The sequence below is a fragment of the Protopterus annectens genome, chromosome 3.part1 (assembly GCF_019279795.1).
Source record: "Protopterus annectens isolate FY-2018-M chromosome 3.part1, PAN1.0, whole genome shotgun sequence".
Lineage (NCBI taxonomy): Eukaryota > Metazoa > Chordata > Ceratodontiformes > Protopteridae > Protopterus > Protopterus annectens.
Window position 1 is genome coordinate 1032514039 of NC_056732.1, and position 19095 is coordinate 1032533133.

Here is a 19095-nt window from a genome sequence, read left to right on the forward strand (position 1 = left end):
AACACTGAAAGTGCTAGGCTCATCCACTGCTGAAGCCCCTGGCTCCAAGAAGAATGCAAACAATATTAAACAGTTACTGAAAAAGGTATTAATAAGGTCTTAACTTTTAAGAGCACCAATGCTGGTGAAGAAAACATTGGTGCTTTTGAAAGCAAAACTTCAAATTTCTTTATTAAGAGTCATTAAATATTAGCACTTGTTCCCAAATTGTTCTCTACTCACTGTCTGCTAGCTACCAGGTTCTCTTATGACTTAGTCTTCCTTCACACTGTGGCTGAGAGACAGGTGCATAAACCATCATGCATGCAGCTATATTTTTTCCTCTTGAATGGTCATAATCCTGCCCTTGGTGGCAGACATGGGCATACATGTTACTGTGGTGGTATTTTATTATCTCCCATATGTGCATGCTTAGATATATATATATATATATATATATATATATATATCACCAAGCCTATGTGCTTTCCCCAAAATATGAGCTGCAACAGGTGGATTTATATTATTTTCATATCTTTCTTTGCTCCCACTGAAGACTGACCGAGTTATTCCTTTTCTCCTATTTGTCAACCAAAATAAAGGAAAAAAATGGAAAATTCACAGTAACTTCCGATATTTAAGTAGGAAAATGAGAATGACAATAACAGTACAAAATCCTTTACTGCCAAATGCAATCACAGTTAAATCATTTAGACTGAAGATTTCTAAAGAAAAACAAATTGACTACTGCAAAACAATGATGTGTATGTCAAACAAAGATGGTGGCAACTAAGTCAACTCTACAAAAGCTGGCTATAACGGTATGCCTCAAGCAAAAAGTACAGTTTTGTACCTACCATAAATGTAGATGTTCGAGTGCGCATACAGCTGCAGTCATCACACTTGGGTTATCCTGCCGTCAGGCGGGTCCTTGGCCAGCCGAATTCCAAAGTCTAGGTCCGGCGTCGGTTGTCGTCTCTTCTTCCCTGATGCCAGTGGGGCAGGGATATAAAAGAGGCAGCTGACGCCATTTTCTTCAGTTTTTCTTGCCCCAGATGTCAGGTGCCCCCAGAAAGGAAGGCAAAACATGATGTTATGCAAACATACATAAGTAGGTAAATCAAAACAGTAGTTGCAAGCAAATACACCATAAAAGAATACCCCAAATAGGTTGTATGAAAAAAGTGTTTGGCATAAGCCCTGTCCTAAGAGGGGATGGAAGGAGGGTAACCTGGACTGCAGCTGTATGCGCACTCGAACATCTACATTTATGGTAGGTACAAAACTGTACTATGTTCATCGTGCATACAGCTGCAGTCATCACACTTGGGTAGAATCCCAAAGCTAAGTAAGGGTGGCTGGTACTAAGCGGAATTAGGAGGGGCTAGAATGCCCTGCAGGACTGCTGTGGCAAAGCCTGCTCTAGATTTTGAGTATAGTGGAAGGTGGTAGTGCTTGGAGAAAGTGTGCGCTGAACTCCAAGTTGCTGCTTCCAAAATGTCCTTGGTAGGGACCCCCCTGAGGAAAGCTGCTGAGGTAGCTGTAGCCCTGGTGGAGTGGGATCTGATGTATACAGGCACTGATTTTCCATGAAATGAATAACAAAAGCGTATGCAGTGAGCTATCCATTTTGAAATAGTCTGTTTGGAAATAGCCTTTCCTTGAGCACCTGTAGCATAGGACACAAAGAGCTGCTCAGATTTTCTGAATGACTTTGTTCTGTCCAGGTAATAACGAAGTTGCCTGTGAATGTCCAAGGAATGTAGTAGCCTCTCTCCTTTGTTCTGTGGATTTGGATAAAAGGTAGGTAAATGAATAGTCTGATTCAAAGCCACACTGGATATTACCTTTGGCATGAAGGTAGGGTTGGTTCGTAAGGAAACCCTGTCCTGATGGAAAATGATGAATGGTTGCACAGCCATGAGGGCCTGGAGCTCCGAAACCCTGCGTGCTGAGGTAATAGCCAGAAGGAAGGCTGTTTTCCATGACAAGTATTGTAGCTCTGCTGTAGCAGCCAGCTCAGAAGGAGGCAGTGTCAGCTTCTCCAATACGAAGTTGAGGTTCCAAGCTGGAGCTGGTGTTTTCCGCAGGGGTTGTATATTTTTTGCCCCTCTGAGGAACTGCCTTAAAAGAGGATGTGAGAATAAAGGAGGATCCGTATTGTACTCTGCTGAAATGGCTGAAGCGTGAATCTTGATGGAAGAGAAGGAAAGGCCACTGTTTAACATCTCAGCTAGGTACTGTAAAATCTGAGGTATATTTATTACCCAAGGATTCTGACCCTTAGCTTGATTCCAGGAACAAAATTGTTTCCATTTGGCAGAGTAGGTTTTTCTAGTAGAGGGTCTTCTGGCCTCCAAGATGACTTCCTGTACCTCCTTGGAGAGGAGGGTCTGTTGGCAAATTAAGGTATTCTCCATGCAGCTAGATTTAGAGTTCTGAGCTGGCTGTGAAGGGTCTTGTAATTGTGCTGGGACAAAAGAAGAGGAACTTGTGGAAGGATCCATGGTGGTGAGTGTGACAGGCTCTTTAGGAGAGGATACCAGTGCTGTCGTGGCCAGTCTGGAGCAATGAGAATCATTTGTGATCTCTCTGCTCTGGTTTTTAATAGGACTTTGGCCAGTAGAGGTAGAGGCGGGAAGGCATAGACTGTCAATGTTGTCCAATTGAAAGAGAGTGCGTCCACTTTCCAGGCCTGTGGATGATAGGTCCTTGAGCAGAATTTCTCCAACTGGTAATTTCTGTGGGTAGCAAATAGATCTATGTCTGGCTGTCCCCATGCCTGAGTTATCTTTGAGAAGACTTGAGGATGAAACTTCCATTCGTGTGGGTCTGTCATATATCTGCTTAAGTTGTCTGCCAGTGTGTTTTCCTTCCCTGGCAGGAATTGTGCCTGTAGTTGAATTTGTAATTTCAGTGCTGTGTTCCACAGGGTCATGGCTTGCCTGCACAGGGGTATGAATGCGTTCCCCCCTGTTTGTTTATGTACCACATGACTGTGGTGTTGTCTGTCCTTATTAATAGCTGGCCTGGATGCAGTAGGTCTTTGAAGGTCATAAGAGCATTTTGCACGGCTAACATCTCCTTTTGGTTGATGTGTAGGTGCATCTCTTTTTGGGACCATTTTCCCTGAATGCACTGACCTGCCATGTGTGCTCCCCAGGCGTAGTCTGAGGCATCTGTTGTCATGATTTGAGTTGCTTGTGGTAAGCAGAAAGGAAGACCCGTGTTTCTTTGGCATGCTTGAGCCCACCACAAAAAATCCTTTTGAAGGCATGGAATGAGTGGTATAATTGTTTCCAAGCTGTGGTTGTGTTGAGATCATACGTTTTTTAGGTACCATTGTAGTTTCCTCATATGCAGCTTTGCAAATGGTATTAGTAGGATACAAGATGCCATGAACCCCAGAGCCTGCAGGATTTTCCTTGCAGTTAGCCTGGTTAAAGTTGCCATTCTGTTGAAGTATTGAGACAGTTGCCCTTGTTTGTCTGGCATGAGGTAGGCCATCTGGGTCGTTGTGTTTAAGCTGGCACCCAGGAAATTATCTGTTGAGAAGGTATTAGTTTTGATTTCTTTTTGTTCACTGTGTACCCCAGGCAGTTTAACAGTTTTATTACAAACGCCAGATGTTGCAATAGAATGTCCTTGCTGTCTGCTTGGATCAGGCAGTCGTCCAGATATGGGTAGATTTGGATTCCTCGTTGTCTGCAGAAGGCAATTACTGATGCCAGGCATTTCGTAAACACTCTGGGTGCAGTAGATAAGCCAAAGGGCAATGCAGAGAATTGGTAATGGGTTGAAACTGCAAGAAATCTGAGAAATCTTCTGCAATCTTGTCTGATAGGGACATGCAGGTATGCCTCCTTGAGGTCCAACATTACCAGCCAAGACTCCTTGCCCAGCATGGGAAGAAGCTGCTGTAATGTGAGCATCTTGAATTTTGGTACCTCTAGATATGTGTTTAGAATAGATAGGTCTAAGATGGGTCTCCAATCTTTGTCCTTCCTTGGTACCAGAAATAGCCTTGAATAAAAACCTTGACCTTGTTCTTTTGCAGGTACCTCTTGAATTGCTTTCATATCCATTAGAGTGGAAATTTGCCTTTGTGCCTCTGCCCATTGATTTTGTGGCAGGTTTGGCATGCCTCTCTTTTTTGGAAGGGTGTGAAAGTGGAACCTGTAGCCTCTGTCTATAATATCCAGAATCCATTTGTCCTTTTTGTAACAATGTGCCAGTTTTTTGAAAATAAGGCCAGTTTTCCGCCCAGAGGTGCTGCCATTATAGCTTTGTTTGGCAGGCATAGGGGAAAGTCATTGTGTCTGTTTTCTAAATGACCGTGGTCTATCTTCTCCACCTCTTGGGGCTGGTGTTTGTCACTGTCTAGCTCTGTAAGATCCTTGAGGTTGTCCTCTACCCCTTGGGCATCTGTATCTGCCCCTTTGGGGTCTGTCCGTGGCTGGAAAGGACCAATTTTCTGAAGGCCAGTTTCTGCTGAAGCGTGGAGGCTGTACCTGCAGGAAATCTTTAACTGTTTGCATAGATTTCGCTTTTTCCTCCATTTTCTTTAGTACCTCCTCAGCTTTAACACTGAACAATACATCTTTTTGTAGTGGTGCATCTAATAATTTTGCTTTGACATGATCTGGTAAGGTTTGCTCTTTGAGCCAAGCATGTCTACGTATGACAGACCCCATGACAGCAGCTCTACATGAGGCGTCTAAAGCATCAAAACCACACTGCAAGGTATGTTTCCCCACTTGTTCTGCTCCATGCAACAAATCCTGCAACTCTTTCAAGTCTGGTTGTTCTGTTTGCGTAATTTTGCTTTTCAGCTGAGATAGCAAGAAACTGTTGGTATTTTAACATATGAAATTGACAGTTTAATGCCCTCATGGTTAAAGTGGCTGATGTATACACCTTTTTCCCCCACCTTTCTAATGCTCTGGAATCTCTCTCTGAAGGTAAAGGGTTTTTAGCAGTAGAGGCCTTAATCCCCTTGGGATCCTGTGAAATTGTTTCTGGGTCAACAGTATGGCTTTTATAAAGGAACTGGTGAGAACCAGGAACCCGGTAATATCTGTCTGGTTTAACAGGGGCTGGAGGTAATGAGTCTGGATTAAGACTGGCTTCTGCGTACACATCATCCAAAATACCTAAGACAGGAGGAATAGCCAGGGGTCTATGCTGGGGAAGTAGTAGAAATTCCCTGAGCCTTTTCTTGGAATCTGAGTAATCTTGGCCTTCCCAGTGGAAGTGCTCTCTCAATTTATGCAAGGTTTCCCCAAAAGAGTAGTCCTCAGGGGGGGAGACCGAGGGAATAGACTCCTCAGCATCAGAGTCTTCAAATGGGGAATAGGCATAATCCTGGTCCTCAGAATGGTCTGAGGTAATAGAAGCCTGGTCTGAGGAAGGGTAGCCTTCCTCCAACCTGGGTCTTTTGTCTGAGGGGGATTGAGAACCCCTGATGAGAGTAATCAAATCCTCAGCCATTTTAAGCATCTGTTTCTTAGGCATGGGGCCTTGAGAGGGGGGTCTGAGGACCTTGTTTTTTGATTTTCATTGCAGCTTTAGATTTAGTGAACAATTTAATAGAGGAGGTGGTAGGCCTGAAAACGCCTTCAGAAATGGCAGGCCTCGCTAAATTTTCGGTTTCCCCGCCAAGAGTGGCGTCGGTATCTGCAGTGGGAATGGAGACCGAGGATCCTGCGACTTCGGGTACAGAAGTCGCTGGAAAAGGAGTCTCATTGGTAGTCAGGGGCTGTGTAGGCGCCTCACTGAGAACCGGAGAACCGGTAGTCGGCCTAAGCGTGATCTCAGTACTCGGTGCAGGCCTCGGATGTCTGTCCTTATCCTTGCGTTTTTTGCCTAAAACTGGCATCGGTGCATCCGATGACATGATATAATTACATTTTTTGCCAAAATAATGAAGGGCGAACTCCGCCCGGCGCTTAATAGTGCGCTTGTTAAACCTAGCACAAAAATGGCAGGCCGAGATGTCGTGGTCTGGCCCTAAGCAAGGTATACAGTAAGAGTGAAAATCCTTATGCGGTATTTGCTTCCTACAAGAAATGCAATTATTAACTTTGTTTGACATCGGTCTGAGGCAAGAAAAGTTTCCCCAATGGGGTACTTAGCTTTAAAGAAGACTTCGGCTGAAATACTATTCGTAAATCTCAGGAGCTGGCCGACCGGCACTTGCGAACTGCTTCTGCTTCGGGCACCGCGCGGCAAGAAAGACTGAAGAAAATGGCGTCAGCTGCCTCTTTTATACCCCTGCTGCACTGACGTCAGGGAAGAAGCGACGACAACCGACGCCGGACCTAGACTTTGGAATTCGGCTGACCGAGGACCTGCCTAACGGCAGGATAACCCAAGTGTGATGACTGCAGCTGTATGTACGATGAACATCCAAGGTTCCAAAGGATGTTGGCAATATTAACTTTTATTTGACCAATATTAACTTTTACAGGGAGAAAGGAACCGCGATAAAAAATAAATAAATAAAACATCTTCTTCCCCTCTCCCCCAACAACTGACCACTAGGCCCCTCTTCTTGTTCAGTGAGTTTACTGGATCTGCCTCTGCCTCACCTGACTTCACGTCCAGAGCAGGTGAACAAATTGACAACAATGAGCCAGTGTCATATTGCTGCCAGGGAGTGCATCCTAACACCCACTACTTCCCCCAGGCACCCTCTGCAAACTCCAGATATATATGTTGCATTGGCATTGCAACTTCCGACTAAGAGATATACCCACTGCCAGCACGGACTTTGCCGTAAAATAAAATACAAAATAAATATATAAATAAATATATTGCTTTACCTTCCGCAAATATCTACACTGTTTGTAAGTACATTTTTTTAAGTTATGCCTAATATATTGCACTACAGTTCTGGTATCTGTCATACTGTAAGGACTTACTAGGTCTAGGTTCTAGCTGGAACAGATCCATTTTAGATTAGTCAACAACCCAATTAACAAAACTGTAATATACAACTAATCGTGAATGAAACAAGTCAAGAAATAAAAATAAACAGATGTAATAAGGCAAAAGGCAGAATATCAGTTTATCTTGATAGCTTAAAAACTACCAAATGCCCTGTAAAATACACTTCTTAAAAAATTACCTGGTATTTTCATTATATTCAAATATTTGAACTTTGCCAGAAACATTTTGTCCACTATCATCGCTTCCAACAGCGATCATGGGGGAGTGTGCATGAGAGCTGCAAGAAAAAAATTGTGATCAGTACTAATGAACAGCTTACAACATACAGAAAGACATATATATATATATATATATATATATATATATACACACACACACACACACACACACATGTATTTCAATCTATTAACATTCATGTGGGATGTGACCCACACAGAATGAACAATGAATGTCTGTGGAAACGGCCATGGTACCAAAGTCTGGCACTTCTGTGGCCTCTACATGCATTTGAGACCAGCACCAAAGTTAGTCGGTGATGAATATAACCTCCCATCAGAGAATCTCAAATACCATATAAGGAAGTATGAAATGCAGCTCACAGGTGAATCTATAATATCTAAAAATGTGCATTTGCACACCTCAAAAAATGCGTTCCATTGTTTGAATGAGTCAGATCTTGTCCTGTAAGGCAAACTTCACAAGGCCTGTCACATTTTTGTTTTGTGCTGCACATTGCACAACCTCATACTTAACAACTTAATACCTGCAGCAGTTCCAGCACAATAGCCTGATAACTGAGAAAATGAGGCATGTGTGATCTCTCCTTACCCTAAAAGTAAGCAGGCTGGCCAGCAAGCATGAAAAACTACAGCCCAGCAGAAAAAAAGTACAGTTGTGTAAAAATCTGCCAGAACAGTAGATGTCCTGCTGATCACTGTTGCAGTATTCCAAACAATTAAGTTATCACTGATGATGGCCAGCCAAGGTACCAAACCTTAAGCTTCCCTAGATCGTACGTCCGATGTGTGATCTCAGCTCGCAAGCATAGGGGTATATAGGTAGATGTGTGGAGCATAGATTCTCAGACTAATCCTCAAGCCAGCAATCTGAAGAACCCTGAGAGAGTTGACAGATCAGCTAGATAGATCTGACCATGAAGTGGTAAGGATACTCCTCTCCACCCTGATCCTATGGTCTTGTTGAAAAAATGGACAGAAAAATATATAGACAGAAGAGGATAACCAAATGAGAGGGGAACGAGGGTGGGAAAGAATACTGCAACAGTTATCAGTAGGACATCTACTATTATGGTAGGTTCCTACAAAACTGTACTAGGTCCTGATTGAAATCATTGTTGCAGTACTCCAAAAGTACAGTTGTGTACCTACCATAAATGTAGATGTTCGAGTGTATTCACTGTTGCAGTCATTACAATTGGGTTATCCTGCTGGCAGGCTACCCGCAGTCGGCCTGAATTCCAAAGTCCTGGTCCGGCGTCGGTTGCTGTCGCCTCCTCCCTGCCGTCAGTGCACCAGGGGTATAAAAGATGCAGCCGACGCCATTTTCTTCAGTTTTTCTTGCCCCAGATGTCAGGTGCCCTCAAAAGGGTAGGCTAATTTATGCCAATAAACATGCATGCAGTAAAGTAAAACTCTTCCTTCATCTACAAGCAAATACACCACATAGGTTATATAGAATAGAGAAGTACAGATAAGTCCCAGCAAAGGAAACGGGGATGGTGGGTGGGTAACCTGGACTGCAACAGTGAATACACTCGAACATCTACATTTATGGTAGGTATACAACTGTACTATGTTCATCATGTTTTACTGTTGCAGTCATTACAATTGGGTTGAATCCCAAATCTAAGGTTGGGCGGCTGGGGCTAAATAGGATTAGGAAAGGCTATGAGGCCCTGCAGAAATGCAGTGGTAAAGTCTGCCCTGTATTTAGAATAGAGAGGTAAGTGATAGTGCTTTGTTAAAGTGTGCACTGAACTCCAAGTTGCAGCCTCTAAGATGTCTTTGGTTGGAACTCCTCTGAGGAAGGCTGCTGAAGTGGCTGCTGCTCTGGTTGAATGTGGCCTAATGCCCTTAGGCACTGATTTGCCATGCTGTGAATAGCAGACACGAATGCAGTGGCCTATCCACTTTGAAATAGTCTGCTTTGAGATAGCCTTTCCTTGTGATCCTGCAGCGTATGCCACTAGAAGTTGCTCAGTCTTTCTGAAAGCTTTGTTCTGTCCAAGTAGAAGTGTAGCTGCCTGTGAATGTCAAAAGAATGCAGAAGTCTCTCACCCTTATTCTGTGAGTTTGGATAAAAGGTAGGCAAATTAATTGTTTGATTCAGGGCCACACTGGACGCTACCTTAGGCATAAATGTCGGGTTTGTCCTCAGAGAAACCCTGTCAGGATGGAAAATGATAAAAGATTCCACAGCCATGAGTGCCTGTAACTGTGAGACTCGTCTTGCAGAGGTTATTGCTAGGAGCAAAGCCGTTTTCCAGGATAAGAATTTTATATCAGCTGTAGAGGCTGGCTCAAAAGGAGGCAGTGTGAGTTTTTCCAAGACATAGTTGAGGTCCCATGCAGGTATTGGTGCTCTCCTTGGAGGTCTTATGTTTTTGGCCCCTCTTAGGTACTGCCTTAGTAATGGATGAGAAAAAATAGGTGGTTCTGTATTGTAATGAGCTGAAATGGCAGAGGCATGGATCTTAATTGATGAAAAGGATAGGCCTTTGTCTAGCATCTCAGTTAGGTAATGTAAAATCTGAGGAATATTTGGTACAAGCATGTCAATTCCTTGTGCCTGGTTCCAAGCACAGAATCTCTTCCACTTTTCTGCATATGATTTTCTGGTGCTGGGCCTCCTGGCCTCCAGAACAACATCCATAACTGCTATGGAGAGAGGTGTGTCCTGAATGGTTACATTATCTGCCATGCAGCCAGATTTAGGGTTCTGAGTTGGCTGTGCAGTATCTGATTGCTTTATTGGGTCAGTAAATGAGGAATTTGAGGTAATGTCCAGGCTGGGCCTTGAAACAAGCTCTTTAGGATTGGGTACCAGTGCTGACGTGGCCAGACTGGGGCAATTAGGATAATTTTTGGCTTCTCTTGTCTGACCTATAGGAGTACCTTGGGGAGGAAAGATAGTGGAGGAAAGGCATATACTGTATGGTTTTTCCAGCTGAATGATAGAGCATTCATTTTCCATGCTAGCTTGTGATAAGTCCTTGTACAAAATCTCTGTAGTTGGCAGTTGTGAGGGGAGGCAAATAGATCTATATCTGGGCATCCCCATTTCCTTGTTATTATGCTGAAGATTTGTGGGTCTAGTTTCCACTCGTGGGGATCCATGAGGTTTCTGCTTAGTTCGTCTGCCAGAGTATTTGTCTTTCCTGGCAGGAATTGTGCTTGCAGGTGTACTTGATAAGTCAATGCTGTGTTCTACAAAATCATGGCTTGTCTGCAGAGGGGGTGGGAATGCGTGCCTCCCTGCTTGTTTATGTACCACATGACTGTAGTATTGTCCGTCTTTATCAGCAGTTGTCCTGGATGAAGTAGAACCTTGAAAGCTGTCAGGGCATTCTGGACAGCCAGCATTTCTTTTAGATTGATATGAAGATGCATTTGGCTTGTGGGCCATAGGTTCATACTAGGCTATCTGCCCTGAGGCAATTATAGGTTCATAGGTTCATACTAGGCTATCTGCCCTAGGGCATTTATAAGCCTAGCCAGAATGTGTTTGGCTTTCGCCACCCATTTTAAATTTATTTTGCTATGCCCTTTTTCGAGGTTAGTATACTGTGCCTCTGTCTAACAGTGACACAGAAGTGATACCCGGGGTAAACCTACGATCTCCCATCCACTCATCAAGATTCCTCTTGAAGAGAGTCAATGAGGGACTCTGCCTAACCTGGACTGGGATTTTATTCCAGAGTGAAGGGAGCCTCTGGGTTATGAATCTGTCCCTCCAGCATGTCCTATTTATTTCAGTGCTGAGGTTCAAGTCTCTCGAGCGTGGCTCGATGGGATTTGGATTTTCGAGGTGCAGCATGTCCATTAATTCCGGGTTGGGCATGGCTTTATACGTCAGGCACAGATCGCCTCTGAACAGGCGGTATGCCACTGAGTAGAGCTGGAGATTCTTTAACTGGGCAGCATATGGCATCTGTTTGAGCCCTTTGATCCTCTTGGTGAGGTACTTTTGGGGTCTTTCCAGTTGCTGCAGGTGTCTGGTAAGGTACATCCCAAAAGGGGCATTGTACTCAATTATGGGCCTGATGAGGGATGAGTAAAGAGGCACGATGACCTCCCCTGATCTAGATGTGAATCCCTTCATGATTAGGTGGTCTATATAAAATGTTTTTCTAACCACTTTGGCCACGTGGTTGTCAAATGAGAGATTGCATCAACTTGGGTCCCCAGGTCCCTAATTACTTCTTCTGTACTTAATGGATTACCACCTGTGTGGTAATTTGTGGGCACTGTTTTTGCCAAAGGGATGACTATACACTTTTGGCATTTAGCTTGAGGCCATGGCTCTGGCACCAGTTGTCTGTTTCTATGAGGCCCTTTTGGAGGATGCTTGTGTCGGCTGGAGAGTCGATTATGGCCCAGTTTGCAGTCATCTGCGAACTTGGTCAGCCACAGTCCTTCCGTGTTGGCCTGTACCTCCGAGAAATATATACCGAACAAGAGAGGTCCCAGGACTGAGCCTTGTGGGACACCACTTGTAACTGGTTTGGAGTCTGACATGGCTCCAGCAATTCTAACCATGTGGGTTCTGTCCTTGAGCCAGTTTGCAATCCATCTAGTGACATAGGGGTTTATATTTAAGCTGGTGAGCTTATCTATAATGCCCGAGTGGGGTATTGTATCGAAGGCTTTTGCAAGGTCCAGGTAGGCTGTGTGGACCACCCCCCTCGTCAATGGCCTTGGTGACTGTTTCAAAGAAATCAACCAGGTTTAAGAGGCAGGATCTGCCCTTAACAAAGCCGAACTGGGTAGGATCCAGTGTCTGTTGGTCCCCAATATCTTTATTTATGAGGTCCATGATGATCCTTTCCATAGCTTTGCAGACCAAGCTAGTCAGGCTTATGGGGCAATAGTTTCCAGGATCCGTTGAGGCACCACCTTTATGGAGAGGGACCACTGTTGCTGTACGCCACTCTTTGGGCACATATCGTGTAGTAAGGCTGAGATTGAACAGTAGTTTTATGTTTGGGTTTAGCTCTACTTGGAGTTCATGTAGGGGCAGCCGGGACACCGTCTGGTCCCATTGATGCTGTGTTTTTGCTTTGGAGAGGGCGGCTCTTACCTGAGCATCTGAGATGTCAGGGGCAGCACTCTGCTGGGATAGATATTTGCCCTTTTGGTGGGGAGGGAGTTTGCTGAACCTGTCAGCTAGGATGTTGGCAATGTCTGTGGGTTCAGTGTATTTTTTGTCATTTTGGACTAATTCTGAGAATATCTGGGAATTACCACCCAGGTTCCTAACATAACTAAAGAAAGCCTTGTGATTATCCTTAGTGTCCTGTGCAATTTTTCTCTCGAAGCTGGCCTTAGACAATTTTATGAGTGCCCGTAGTTTTTTACTAATACTGATCAGTGATGCCTTCCCTTTTTGGGATTTTGCTCTATCATTTAGTAGCTTCCTCCTTCTATTGAATAGTTTGTTTATGTCTGGGGTCCACCAGACAGGACGTCTGCCTTTGGAGGATTGGGTCTTGGTTTTATTTGGGATCGCATGATCCATGCATTCCTGAAGGTGTTCATAGAATGCATTTATAAAGGATTCTGCGGTCTGGGCCATATTTTCCACAGGCCTGGGGGCTTTGAAGGATTCCACCTCGGTTTTGAGGAGTGTGAAATTTGCTTTAGAAGTTTTTCACTGTGGTTTTCTGGGGGGTTTTGGGGTTTTCCAGTGGATTTTTTGGGTTTGACCCCCCAAAAGGGGTTTATTTCTTTGGGCCTGATGAGGGATGAGTAAAGAGGCACGATGACCTCCCTGATCTAGATGTGAATCCCTTCATGATTAGGTGGTCTATATAAAATGTTTTTCTAACCACTTTGGCCACGTGGTTGTCAAATGAGAGATTGCATCAACTTGGGTCCCCAGGTCCCTAATTACTTCTTCTGTACTTAATGGATTACCACCTGTGTGGTAATTTGTGGGCACTTTGTTTTGCCAAAGGGGATGACTATACACTTTTGGCATTTAGCTTGAGGCCATGGCTCTGGCACCAGTTGTCTGTTTCTATGAGGCCCTTTTGGAGGATGCTTGTGTCGGCTGGAGAGTCGATTATGGCGCCCAGTTTGCAGTCATCTGCGAACTTGGTCAGCCACAGTCCTTCCGTGTTGGCCTGTACCTCCGAGAAATATATACCGAACAAGAGAGGTCCCAGGACTGAGCCTTGTGGGACACCACTTGTAACTGGTTTGAGTCTGACATGGCTCCAGCAATTCTAACCATGTGGGTTCTGTCCTTGAGCCAGTTTGCAATCCATCTAGTGACATAGGGGTTTATATTTAAGCTGGTGAGCTTATCTATAATGCCCGAGTGGGGTATTGTATCAAGGCTTTTGCAAGGTCCAGGTAGGCTGTGTGGACCACCCCCTCAATGGCCTTGGTGACTGTTTCAAAGAAATCAACCAGGTTTAAGAGGCAGGATCTGCCCTTAACAAAGCCGAACTGGGTAGGATCCAGTGTCTGTTGGTCCTCAATATCTTTATTTATGAGGTCCATGATGATCCTTTCCATAGCTTTGCAGACCAAGCTAGTCAGGCTTATGGGGCAATAGTTTCCAGGATCCGTTGAGGCACCACCTTTATGGAGAGGGACCACTGTTGCTGTACGCCACTCTTTGGGCACATATCGTAGTAAGGCTGAGATTGAACAGTAGTTTTATGTTTGGGTTTAGCTCTACTTGGAGTTCATGTAGGACGCAGCCCGGGACACCGTCTGGTCCCATTGATGCTGTGTGTTGGCCTTTGTGGAGGGCGGCTCTTACCTAAGCATCTGAGATGTCAGGGGCAGCACTCTGCTGGGATAGATATTTGCCCTTTTGGTGGGAGGGGAGTTTGCTGAACCTGTCAGCTAGGATGTTGGCAATGTCTGTGGGTTCAGTGTATTTTTGTCATTTTGGACTAATTCTGAGAATATCTGGGAATTACCACCCAGGTTCCTAACATAACTAAAGAAAGCCTTGTGATTATCCTTAGTGTCCTGTGCAATTTTTCTCTCAAGCTGGCCTTAGACAATTTTATGAGTGCCCGTAGTTTTTACTAATACTGATCAGTGATGCCTTCCCTTTTTGGGATTTTGCTCTATCATTTAGTAGCTTCCTCCTTCTATTGAATAGTTTGTTTATGTCTGGGGTCCACCAGACAGGACGTCTGCCTTTGGAGGATTGGGTCTTGGTTTTATTTGGGATCGCATGATCCATGCATTCCTGAAGGTGTTCATAGAATGCATTTATAAAGGATTCTGCGGTCTGGGCCATATTTTCCACAGGCCTGGGGCTTTGAAGGATTCCACCTCGGTTTTGAGGAGTGTGAAATTTGCTTTAGAGAAGTTTTTCACTGTGGTTTTCTGGGCAGGGGGTGGGGTCGGGATGTGAATATCCAGTGAGATTAGTTTATGGTCTGATCTTACCAGTGAGGGATACACTTCTGGTCTGGAGCATAGAGTCCCCATGTTGGTGATGATCAGGTCCAGTATGTTTTCCCCTCTTGTGGGAGTGGTAACAAGTTGTTCCATAGCATTTGAGTTTATAAATTCTAGGAACCTTTGGGCTAGGGTGTTGGAGCTAGAGTAATGCTCCCAGTCTATGTTTGGGTAGTTGAAGTCGCCCAATATAAAGGTGTTTGGAGAGACCTTCATATTTTCCAATGTTCTCAGAAAGGCCGAGTGGGGTTCCTGGGTTTGGGAGGGTGGTCTGTAGCAGGCTATAAACTGGAAGGCAGTTTTACCCACTGTTAGTTGCACATGGATAGTCTCTGATGCTTCGTGCTTTGCCACCAACCTGGAGGTGTGGGTATCTTTGATGAATATCGATACTCCCCCTCCTTTTGTGGTTCGGTCCAAGTTTTGGGGCCGAAAAGCATGGCATGAGGTATAACCTGGTAGTGCTGGGGTGCTCTCGGGAGCCCTGAACCAGGTTTCTGTTACTGCACAGATATCGATGTTCTCCATGCTAAGGAGAGTTTCGAAAGTGCATCTTGAGGTTTAGACTTCTGGCGTGAGTAGCATTACTCTTAGTTTCTTATCCCTTGTGATACCTATGGAGGTGGGTTTGTCTTTTGAGCCTTGCCTAAAAAGGCACTATGGGGTAGCAAGAGCCTTTGCCAATATCCGAAAGCCCAGGGTGACAGGTGCAAGCCGTCCCTAGCGAAGCATTGTGGCTTGTCGAGCATATCATCCCAAGCTGACAGGCATTGGATCCCCTTTGAATGACACCAGTACTTAAGCCAATTGTTGAAATTGATCATCTTGTCTTCATATTGTGGCATCATTCTTGGTGAGGGTAAGATGCTACTCAAGGTCAGGGTCATACCGGCCTGGGCTACATGCTCAGAGAGCTCCTTTATGTCTCTTTTCATGTAGTCCAGGGAGGTACGTCTCAGGTCATTCACACCAGCATGGACAATGACTGAGTCATATTTGTACTTGCCTTGGAGTGACCTGAGTGCTTGTGTTATGTGTCGGATCCTAGCGCCCGACAGGCTGCTCACCGTGACCCTCTCCTTGTTCAGCCTGGTGAGCGGGACGTCAGTGTGCCTAACGATAGAGTCACCTATTACAAGTGTATCAGGTGTGTTGTTTAGTCTTAAGGGCTGTGACTGTTCGGCACACTGGCTTTGTGAGATATGTGTTGCACGTGTTTTGTTTTGGGGTAGCGGTTGCTTGGGTGTCTGCTTTGGAGGTCTCTGCTGCTTAGGCAGATCTTTATTTAGAGCCTCCGAGTATGTTTTTGTGTGATTATGTGTTTGGTTTGCTGTCGTGGTAGGTCTATGTGAGACTGGAATTGTAGTGAGTGTGGTTTCCTTCTCCTCCTGAATGGTTATGCCAGTACTGAGTTGAGAGAGCTTAGCCTCCAGTTTGGCTATATGGTTGCATCTCTCACATGTGTTGGAATTTGTTGGGAGGAGGAGAGGGGTGTCTGTGTACATGAGGCAGTTGTAACATTGCCTCAAGATTCCCAGATTCACCAGCTGGACCGGAGAGGAGATTGACAACTGACCTTTGGACATGCTAGAATAATATTGGGAATTCCTTAATAATTGAAAACAAGGGCCAGTGGGGAGTGAGGGTGTAGTGCTTTTAATTTTAGTGCTGACTTATATAATTGCTTTAGCGCAAGTGCCAGGTAACTTAAGTGCAATGTGTTACAGGTAACTTGAATGCAAAAGCGACAAACAGTAACTTTCTTTCAAGTGAAACAAGGAAATAAGTACAGTAAGCAATGCAGATATCACTAGTGATCCACAGAAGCTGAGAAGCCGCGTATTAGGTGGAATTAGTGTTCCAGGAAATAACAAGCAAACAAACAACAAGCATATAAACAAAGCTAGATTCAGCAGGCCTGGATCTAGTCTATGCTACAGCAAACAAGGTGTACCAATTTCAGTAAGATACAGTTCAAATATTCAGGCACTATAAATCTTTAACCAGAAATTCCCAGCTCAGAAGGGCAGAGTCCAGCCTCTTCTCCCACAAGAGTGCAGACCACGAACCTTCTTAATGTAAAATAACTGGCCTGAAGCCCAAGTGCCTAAACCAGAACTAATACACTTTAAGAATAACAGACACTGGGCTCTCAATCAGCAGTTCCCAACTTAGAAGGATGAAAGCTACCTGTCCTGCCACCACAGTGCATGCCACAAACCTTCCTAATGTAAAACAACTGGTCTGAAGCCCAAGTGCTTAATCCAAAATACTTAGAATGATAGCTACACTTTAATCAAGTTACTACCAAGCAGTAATAAATACAATTGAATACTTTAGAGAATGCCTGGATTAGTGCTCAAGTTACACAAACAAAGCTAGATCCAGCAGGCCCGAATCCAGTTTATGCCACAGCAAACAAGGCGCACCAACTTCAGTAAGAAGCAGTTCAGATATGCATGCATTATAAGCCTTTAACCAGAAATTCCCAGCTCAGAAGGGCAGAGTCCAGCCTCTCCTCCCACAAGAGTGCAGACCACGAACCCTCTTAATGTAAAATAACTGGCCTGAAAGCCCAAGTGCTTAAACCAGAATGAATACACTTTTAGAATAACAGACACTGAGCCCTCAATCAGCAGTTCCCAACCTAGAAGGATGTAAGCTACCTGTTCTGCCACTACAGTGCAGACCACAAACCCTCTCAGTGCAAAACAACTGGTCCAAAGCCCAAGTGTTTAAACCAAAAGGCTTAGAATGAGTTACACCAGGCAGTAATAAATACAATTGAGTACTTTTAAGATGATGCAAAAGTAAAATAAAGTAGGTAGAAACACGAGTACAGTAAAAGCAGATGACATTTTTTTTTTTCTGAACAAGTGCTGAGATCAAAGAAACAGATTTGAGTGCTGAAACTAGAAAACTGGCTAGTTATAAGAAAAAAAACTAAGCTAGAAGGCTTCCCTCCAACACAGAAGGGCTTGGGGGCTCAGAAGCCTACAAATAGTCTATACCACTTAACAGGAAAGGCAGGAAACAAGCTTACATTTTTTTTTTTCTGTTTCCCAGATGCTCTCTTTGTACACAGTAGGAGTGCCTGAAATCAGAATATGATCTCACTGCACTCAGTTGAGTGAGCAAATGAGATGGGCCCAGAAGGAGTATCCAAACACAAATTTACAAGAGGGGCGGGCAGTTTCAAGGCCACTAAGATTAACACCAAAACAAAAACAGGGAGGGTGGGTGGCACTAACTGAAGAGCAGAGTCAAAACTTCCAGTTCAGTTAATATTCCTGCAACATACAGTTAAAATCAATTTAAATACTGTATTTTTTTGAAAAAAAAGTGCAGATAAAGGTACTTAAATTCACTTATACGTCCAGTTGAATACAGCAAGTTCTTAGCCGGCCAAAGCTGAGATTTTTAAGCAGAAAATATTTCCTAGCCCGATTCTGTATGGTTTACGCCACCCCTTGATTTCAGTATACTGTGCCCTTTTTAAGGTTTAGTTTACTGTGCCTCTGTCTAATAGTGACACGGGAGTAATCCCTGGGACAAACCTACGATCCCCCATCCACCTATCGAGATTCTTCTTGAAGAGATTCAGTGAGGTGCTCTGCCTCACATGAACTGGAATTCTATTCCAGAGCGAAGAGAGCCTCTGGGTTATGAACCTGTCCCTCCAGCAAGTTCTATTTATTTCTGTGCTGAGGTTCAAGTCCCTCGAGCGTGTGGCTCTAAGGGATTTAGATTTACTGAGGTGGAGCATGTCCATTAATTCTGGATTTGACATAGCTTTGCATGTCAGGCATAGATCGCCTTGAAGTAGGTGGTATGCAACTGAGTAGAGCTGGAGTTTTTTTAACCGAGCAGCATATGGCATCTGTTTGAGACCCTTGATCCTCTTGGTGAGATACTTTTGGGGTCTTTCTAATTGCTGCAGGTGTCGGGTAAGGTACATCCCAAAAGGGGCATTGTATTCTATGATGGGCCTGATGAGGGATGAATAAAGGGGCACGATTACCTCTCTTGATCTAGATGTGAAACCCTTCGTGATGAGGTGGGCTATGTAGGAGGTCTTTCTAACCACTTTGGCAATGTGGTTTTCAAAGGAGAGATTGCTATCAACTTGGGTCCCCAGGTCCCTAATAACTGTCTCTGTACTTAATGGGTTTCCGCCTATGTGGTAATATGTGGGCACATTGTTTTTGCCAAAGGGTATGACTATACATTTTTTGGCATTTAGCTTTAAACCATGGCGCTGGCACCAGTTATCTGTCTCTGCGAGACCTTTTTGAAGGATGTTTGTGTCAGCTGGAGAGTTGATTATGGCGCCCAGTTTGCAGTCGTCTGCGAACTTGGTGAGCCATAGTCCTCCCACGTGTGCCTGTACCTCGGAAAAGTATATACCGAACAAGAGTGGTCCCAGGACAGAACCCTGTGGGACGCCACTTGTGACCGGTTTCGAGTCTGACATGGCTCCAGCAACTCTCACTTTGTA

General features: G+C 44.4%; 1 protein-coding gene across 3 annotated transcripts in view; it reads right to left on the bottom strand.

Moving 5' to 3' along the window:
- The window catches only part of SEH1L (SEH1 like nucleoporin), a 644021-nt gene that overhangs the window by 218043 nt on the left and 406883 nt on the right, over positions 1-19095 (bottom strand). For all 3 annotated transcript variants that reach the window (XM_044067186.1, XM_044067188.1, XM_044067187.1), the window contains exon 5: positions 7109-7207. In XM_044067186.1, the coding sequence (XP_043923121.1) occupies positions 7109-7207 (99 nt within the window). The remainder of the gene's footprint in view (positions 1-7108; positions 7208-19095) is intronic.